Below are 8,447 nucleotides of genomic sequence, written 5' to 3' on the forward strand. Positions count from 1 at the left end.
GCCAGATTGCGCAGCCAGTGGGTCCATGACGATGACTTCTGTTTTGTTTGATCGCCTGTTTTACTGCCGTGTTACAGACACCGTTTGGAAACAATTACGGTGTGTAAATAAACATTTACAGAATATTTCTGTATAAATAACTAATTCACAGCATACATATCTGCGACTTATCGTCAGGTGCGGCTAATATATGGAAACATTTTATCTAAAAAAAATTAGTGGGTGCGGCTTAAATATCGGTGCGCTCTATAGTCTGGAAAATACGCTACTATGGGCTATCTTTTCTGGACGATTTAGAAGTTATTGAGTCTATTTAGCTGATTGGAGAGCTAGCTTGTGCAGCTAGCGGGTTCATGACAATGACTTTTGTTTTGTTTGATCATCCGTTTTACTGCCGTGTTACAGACACCGTTTGGAAACAATTAAAGGTATGTAAATAAACATTTCAGTGTAAATAACTAATTTCATAATGTAAATATCTGCGACTTATATTCAGGTGCGGCTAATATATGGAAAATATTTTTTTCTTTTTTAAAATTGAGTGGGTGTTGCTTGTATATCGGCGCACTCTTCAGACTGGAAAATACAATAACTAATTTCAAGCAGTAGGGTAATCAATAGACTAAAAATATGTAAATAAGTAAAAAGCGTGTTGCATTAAATGTAGCGCCTTAGCTAGCTGTGGGTAGAAGTTGAACCACACACAAAATATAAAAGCATAACAAAGCGGTATTTACTGGAGACCTGGTGTATTTTATTGTAGGTCCACTAATACAACTTTTCCACTACACAGGGGCCTGGGACTCACTCAAATATTAACACTAAATTAGTAATCCCACTCTGAGTTGTATTCATATTCAATAATTATATCTAACCTACCTACAGTTTAACAGGATGAATGATATGAAAACATATTCATCACAAAGATTATTATCAAGGCTTAGGTCAGACTGATTACAAAAATAAATGTGATGAAAAATACATTTACATACAATTACGCAGTGCTGAAGTAAATACATTTTAACTAAATGAATAATTAAAACAATTACGCAGTGCTGAAGTAAATTAATTTTAACTAAATGAATAATTAAAAAAAAGTATTTACTAAATTAAAGTGCAAATGCAAACATAGCTTCAGCACTTTAGTCATCATTTTTCGGGGTCGCTGGAGCCTATCTCAGCTGCATCCGGGCGGAAGGCGGGGTACACCCTGGACAAGTCGCCACCTCATCGCAGAGCCAACACAGAGAGATAGATAACATTCACACTCATATTCACACACTAGGGCCAATTTAGTGTTGCCAATCAACCTATCCCCAGGTGCATGTCTTTGGAGGTGGGAGGAAGCCGGAGTACCCGGAGGGAACCCACACAGTCACAGGGAAGACATGCAAACTCCACACAGAAAGATCCCGAGCCCGGGATTGAACCCAGGACTACTCAGGACATTCGTACTGTGAGGCAGACGCACTAACCCCTCTGCCACCGTGCTGCATTAAGTCATTACATCATTTCTTTTTATATTTGTATTGCGGTCATTTTTTTTTTGTCTTTGTGATTTTATTTTAAGGTGTCTTTTTTTCTGCAAAAACATCAACAACACATCTGGTGAGGAAGGATTGATCGTTAAAAAAACAGTTTATAAATATTTTATATTTTTAAAGAAATTAGAAAATATGGGTAGAAAACTTTTCTTTTATTAAATTGAAAGCGGACCTAAGATGACTGTAATCTCTAACACACTTTTTGAGTGGAAAATTGATTATTAGGGGAGGTTGTCTTTTAAGATGCAAATTAACGTCTCTACGCCCACCCCTGTACAATTTTGAAATATATACCCTAAAAATGAACATTTCCTTTTTTTTAGACATGGTGAACAAAGTTGTTAGAATGTTTTTTGCACATTTACACACAAATGTACGTTCGCTCCCGTGAGGACATGAAGGTTACACCAACAGCAGTTGTTAAAGAAAGACAACACAAGTCAGAGGCATCCAAAATGGCCTGCAGGATGACGTATAAATGCACGTTTTGACACAACGGAATAATTTACCACCAATATTCAACATTAATGAGTCAGAAAAGAGGAAAATCATCAAAGGTTGTCTTTCATCACAAATTTCTTCTTCTATTAAAAATGTGTTCTTGGGTGTTCCAGTCGTTCAAATAGAGAGATAGGAAATATATTTTATAGAGTCCTGAAAGAAGTGGTTCATAAAAGTCATAGAGTCAGGGAACAAAGGAAATGGCTCTTAAAAATATCACGTTCCACATCTTGTGGAATACAATCGGACCGTGCTGGTGTCTGCAGTGATCACTTTGTAAAATGTTTGTTTGAACATTTGATTTGTCTGAGAAACTTTCTGTGTTTCTCTACTATATTAGTAGTGTTTGAGAGCAGAACTAAACGTAAAGAAAGGACAATTAGGTTGTGTTCTTTTGTGGTTGCTATGCCTAAATACAACTAGAAGACCTGCTAGTGCAAATAAACTAACGTCATGTTAAGTCCTAGTTATAAATATTGTGATTGTTGCTCCAATCCACCCTATTTTCATTCTCCTTTTTTATAACAGAAACTAAAGGCTTAGTTGTTGTTGTGCAGGAAAGACAAGTGCTTTATTGGACACGGATGACCACATTATAGCGTCTTTGGTGATATTTGTCAGCATCAAGAAAATATCCTTCATAGTATTAATAAAGTAGATGAATACATCTCTGAATCTTGATATCACTAGCAAACATGGCTGAACAACAGGGACATCTATAGCTAAATAATGAGACAAAATATCACGTTCACACACAAAAACAACTGCAGACATGAATTGTAGATGAGACTCATATTTGTAGCAGGAAATCAACTGCAAAGAAACTTTTTTCTCATTAGCGTCACGATCACAGCAGCACTCGTTATGTCAATCAAATACGTTACTTAGTGATGCACCAATGTCAAAGGAAGTGAGTATCAAGTCTTGGGTTAGGGTTAGGGTTAGGGTTAGGGTTAGGGTTAGGGGTTAGGGTTAGGGTAAGGGGTTAGGGTTAGGGTTAGGTTAGGGTTAGGGTTAGGGTTAGGGTTAGGGTTAGGCTAGGGTTAGGGTTAGGGTTAGGGTTAGGGGTTAGGGGTTAGGGTTAGGGTTAGGGTTAGGGTTGGGGTTGGGGTTGGGGTTAGGGTTAGGGTTAGGGTTAGAGTTAGGGTTAGGTTTAGAGTTAGGGTTAGGTTTGGGTTATGGTTATGGTTAGGGTTAGGGTTAGGGGTTAGGGTTAGGGTTAGGGTTAGGGTTAGGGTTAGGATTAAGTCTTGGTGATGATTAATGGTTTAAATCTTTTAAAAATATTTTTCTTAAGAGTGTAAAAAATACACTACATCCTATTGTAAATAGTTTTCCTTTTTCCTTTTATATTTGCCTTTTCTTAATACGTTCAAATCTGCACTGCTGCAGGTAAATATACAGTAGCCTAATGGGACTCTAGACCATCACCTGAAACCCAGAAGTACCTCCAGGTCACGTGATTGCAGTCCACCTATTGCTCAATGTAGCTCACACCGACTTCCTGTTCCTGTCCACAGCGCTAAGCCCTCTGGGTAATGTAGTATGTAAACATTTACTTCATGTATTGATATATGTAACATTTATATGTTCATATAAGGCAATTAAGAAAATATTTTTTTTGCAATGCTGACTTAGCAAAGCGGCAGCATTTCCATGTTAGAGAAATTGAAGTGTGATGATAATCTCTCATTGTCTCTCATTTACGAACAAAAGTGAATGCTGTGGATCACTCTCAACATTAGACAAATTTTCTGAACGTCCGTGATTAAATGTGTTGGAACATAAATAATGTTAAAATGGACACTTGTCGAGTGTAAAACATACACGGAGAATGTCTGTAACCTTTCTGTCATTATAATAACATTATTTTTATTAGTAGTTATAATTCTTTAAAATAGTACAAAACCCAAAACCAGTGAAGTTGGCACGTTGTGTAAATGGTAAATAAAAACAGAATACAATGATTTGCAAATCCTTTTCAACCTATATTCAATTGAACACACTGCAAAGACAAGATACTTAATGTTCACACTGAGAAACTTTTTTTTTTTTTTTGCAAATATTACCTCATTTGGAATTTGATGCCTGCAACATGTTTGAAAAAAGCTGGCACAAGTGGCAAAAAACTTGCGAAAGTTGAGGAATGCTCATCAAACACTTATTTGGAACATCCCACAGGTGAACAGACTAATTGGGAACAGGTGGGTGCCATGATTGGGTATAAAAGCAGCTTCCATGAAATGCTCAGTCATTCACAAACAAGGATGGGGCGAGGGTCACCACTTTGTCAACAAATGCGTGAGCAAATTGTTTAAGAACAACATTTCTCAACCAGCTATTGCAAGGAATTTAGGGATTTCACCATCTACGGTCTGTAATATCATCAAAAGGTTCAGAGAATCTGGACAAATCACTGCACGTAAGCTGCAAGGATGAAAACCAACGTGACCTTTGATTCCTCAGGCTGTACTGCATCAAAAAGCGACATCAGTGTGTAAAGGATATCCCCACGTGGGCTCAGGAACACTTCAGAAAACCACTGTCAGTAACTACAGTTGGTCGCTACATCTGTAAGTGCAAGTTAAAACTCTACTATGCAAAGCCAAAGCCATTTATCAACAACACCCAGAAACACCGCCGGCTTTGCTGGGCCGCAGCTCATCCAAGATGGAAAAGTGTTCTGTGGTCTGACGAGTCCACATTTTTCACATTGTTTTAGGAAACTGTGGACGTCATGTCCTCCAGACCAAAGAAGAAAAGAACCATCCGGATTGTTATAGGCGCAAAGTTGAAAAGCCAGCATCTGTGATCATACTTGCCAACCCTCCCGTTTTTAGCGGGAGAATCCCGATATTCAGCGCCTCTCCCGACAACCTCCCGACAGAGATTTTCTCCCGACAAACTCCCGGTATTCAGCCGGAGCTGGAGGCCACGCTCCCTCCAGCTCAATGTGGACCTGAGTGGGGACAGCCGTTCTCACGTCCGCTTTCCCACAATATAAACTTGCCTGCGTCATAACATCTACGGCTTTTGGGAGTGCACAACAAGGAGACGGAGCAGAAGAACGAGGAATACAGCCATGGCGACGCCGAGCAAGATGAAGAAATACGCTTGCAAGTTCCAAAGAGAATGGAAACAAGAATTTCAATTCATCCAGGACAGTTCGAAGGGGAAGGGGTATGTTGCCTGTAAATTTTGTAGAACAGACTTCTCAATTGAACACGGTGGCCGAAATGATATACTCATTCATGAACGGAGAGCGAAGCACAAGGCGGCGGCAGCGCAGCACCGTTCACAGTCCAGTATTATGGGCCACCTCGCAAAATGGAGACCCGATGGTGTAATATATGCAGAGACAAAGATGACTATGCTGATAGCTGCAAGCAACATCCCGTTCTCATTGCGGATGTTTACAACAAATCCGTGAAGAATATGTACCCGGATTCAGAGATCGCTCGCCAGTACTCAAATGGCAGAACAAAGGCGACTCAAATAGTGAAAGGTAAGTCTTTTTTTTTTTTAGTAAGCAGCAAGTACAGTACAGTTAGTAGAACAACTGTGTTTTCATTACTGTGTATTTGATAGGTGCCATTGCCCCGGAATTGGACAAAGAAGTGATGGAACTTTGCCAAAACCAACCCTTTGGTCTGATGTGTGATGAAAGCACAAACAGAAACACGGATAAAGTATGTATTTTGTATTTACACTTCTCTTGTAAAGTAATGTTGTGGCTGCTGTGAAAATTGCTTTCTAAATATATTTATATATATATATATATTTTAAGGAGTTTGTGATATTGGCCAGGGTTTGCGATCCGAAAACTCAGGAGGTGGTGACGAGGTTTCTGCACATGCCAGTGTGCAACATTGGCACAGCAGAGAACCTCTTTGAGTCACTGAACACAGTGCTAAGGTAAATGTAAAGTCGCTTATGTGTAAATGTAAATATATTACAATATGCTAGGAGACAGACCACTAATAAGTAATGTTGTGCTTTGTTTATTCCTAGTGACAGAAAAATTGACTGGAGAAACGTTGTGGCATTTAATAGTGATAATGCCAATGTCATGAAGGGGAAGCACAATTCTGTTGTCAGCAGAATCAAAGACATGCAGCCATCCCTAATTGACATGGGATGCATCTGTCATCTGGTCCAGCTGGCCACAGGATGGGGCATTAAGGCTCTACACCAGCCTATTGAAGACATCCTCATCAGTATATATGCTCACTTTGACATCAGGTAAGCATATTGATATGCTGCATGTTACACTTGCACATAAGTTAAAAGAGAGCCTCTGTGCTACAATTTGACAGTTATTGGATGTCATCTTGGTTCCCTTGCTTTTCACCATTTAACAATATCTTTCTTTTTTTTTTTTTAACCTTTCTCAACTTCACTGCCAAACGTTGCGAAATCTTCAGAGAGTTTGTGGAGTTCGCAGACTCAGAAACTCTGAAGATACTCCGATACTGTGCAACCAGGTGGCTCAGCCTGCTGACTTGCATAAACCGGGTGCTCAACCAGTGGGATGCACTGCAGGCATATTTTGCCAGTCAAGAGGATGTGGAGAAGCCTGGCAAGGTGAAGATGCTGGCTGAGCATTTAACCAGCAAGAAGACAAAGTTCTTCTTCCTCTTCCTCTCCCAGGCTCTGACACCACTGGCAGAGTTCAATGTTATGTTTCAGGTCAGCCAGCCTATCAAAAGATTAACTTAAATAATTATGATAATAAATAATGGTGTCATCATATTTTTTTTATAACTTATAATCAATGTGTTTTTAGGCTGAAGGAGTGATGGTTCATCGGCTGCACTGGGAGATGACCAGCCTGGTGAAAAGAATAATGGGAAGATTTCTCCCTGCCGGCCTTATTGCTGATGTCCCGCTGAAGGACATCAAGTTCAAGGATGCCAGCCTACAGTTGCCAGACAGCGAACTCTTTCTTAGAGAAGCTGAACAAAATTTCTTGGAGGACAACATGGATGAACTTTCCTCCTCTGTCCCAATGATGATGAAGTAAACATGATTATTGTGTTATCCAAAGCTAACTAACTGATATCCCATCATACAACGGCTGTAATTTTTGATCTGATCATGTGTCACAGGGCAGTGAGAGACTTTTTTGTAGCTGTGACCACAAAGATGATGACTGCATTCCCCCTCGACAACATCATCCTCCAAAACCTGATTGTGTTGGACCCAGAGTCACGGCATCAATTTTCCACAAACTCAGGTGCATCCCCTTTTTTAATTGATGGCAGTAGTTGTTTAATAATCAACTTCAGAAGTTATAGAGCAGGGGTAGGGAACCTATGGCTCTAGAGCCAGATGTGGCTCTTTTGATGACTGCATCTGGCTCTCAGATAAATCCTAGCTGACATTGCTTAACACGATAAGTAATGAATAATTCCGCTGGTCATCACAGTGTTAAAAATAACCACGTATCAACCAGACTACAAAACCATGCAGCATTAATGGTAAGAAGTATTTGATTTATTATTGGTTACCTTCAGATTAACAATGTTATTAAAAAAAAAAAAGAGACTTGTTGTACTCTAAAAATGTTGGTCTTACTTAAAAATGCACGCACTTAGTTGTATTCAGAGTTAAAGAATATTATATGGCTCTCACGGAAATACATTTTAAAATATTTGGCTTTCATGGCTCTCATGGCTCTCTCAGCCAAAAAGGTTCCCGACCCCTGTTATAGAGGAGAAGACTAGAGAAAGCAATTATATCCCAAGCTCACTTGTGCTTAATTTGCTCATTTTCATTTGCAGTTATGGAGTTAGGAAAAAGTCTGCCGCAGCTGCGATTGGACCTGACCAGCCTCCGGGTACAAGTACTGGAGTACCAATTGCTTGCCAGGGAAGATCTTCCCCAGGAAGCAAGGATTGACCAGTTTTGGGCCATGCTAGGGAGTGATGGAAGATTCCCCACACTCGTGCATTTGATGAAAGCACTTTTGTGCGTGCCACACAGCAATGCATCATCAGAGAGGGTGTTCAGTATGGTTCGAAAAATAGTGACAGAGAATAGAAAGAGGATGGACAATTCAACCCTTAACTCACTCCTTTCCTGCAAAATAAATTTCACAGATGCTGCCCACAGCTATATTCCTTCAAAGGCTGTGCTTCTGGCTGCAAAGCATTGTACTTTCAAGTACAACAATGAGTAGATGAGTGTTGTGTGTGTGTGTATACGTGTAAATAAATGAACACTAAAATTCAAGTATTTCTTTTATTTATATATATATATAATAAAATAAATATATATATATAGCTAGAATTCACTGAAAGTCAAGTATTTATATCTATATATATATATATATATATATATATATATATATATATATATATATATATATATATATATATATATATATACACATATATATAT

General features: G+C 39.0%; 1 protein-coding gene across 1 annotated transcript; it reads left to right on the top strand.

Moving 5' to 3' along the window:
* The first annotated feature begins 5,834 nt into the window (after positions 1 to 5,834).
* LOC133646469 (uncharacterized) lies at positions 5,835 to 6,926 on the top strand. Its single transcript, XM_062041895.1, has 5 exons — positions 5,835 to 5,960; positions 6,057 to 6,287; positions 6,470 to 6,734; positions 6,832 to 6,846; positions 6,888 to 6,926. Exons 1-5 carry the CDS (start codon positions 5,899 to 5,901, stop codon positions 6,924 to 6,926), a joined length of 612 nt encoding a protein of 203 aa, XP_061897879.1. The 5' UTR covers positions 5,835 to 5,898.
* The last annotated feature ends 1,521 nt before the right edge of the window (positions 6,927 to 8,447 follow it).

This window comes from Entelurus aequoreus, linkage group LG01 (assembly GCF_033978785.1).
Source record: "Entelurus aequoreus isolate RoL-2023_Sb linkage group LG01, RoL_Eaeq_v1.1, whole genome shotgun sequence".
Classification (NCBI taxonomy): Eukaryota; Metazoa; Chordata; class Actinopteri; order Syngnathiformes; family Syngnathidae; genus Entelurus; species Entelurus aequoreus.

What these genes read in the sequence shown, in the direction of transcription:
- LOC133646469 (XM_062041895.1), top strand. Translation starts at nt 5,899, where the DNA reads ATGCCAGTGTGCAACATTGGCACAGCAGAGAACCTCTTTGAGTCACTG. An exon ending in TCACTGAACACAGTGCTAAG is followed by an intron (nt 5,961 to 6,056) that starts GTAAATGTAAAG and finishes GTTTATTCCTAG; the next exon opens with TGACAGAAAAATTGACTGGA. An exon ending in TATGCTCACTTTGACATCAG is followed by an intron (nt 6,288 to 6,469) that starts GTAAGCATATTG and finishes CGAAATCTTCAG; the next exon opens with AGAGTTTGTGGAGTTCGCAG.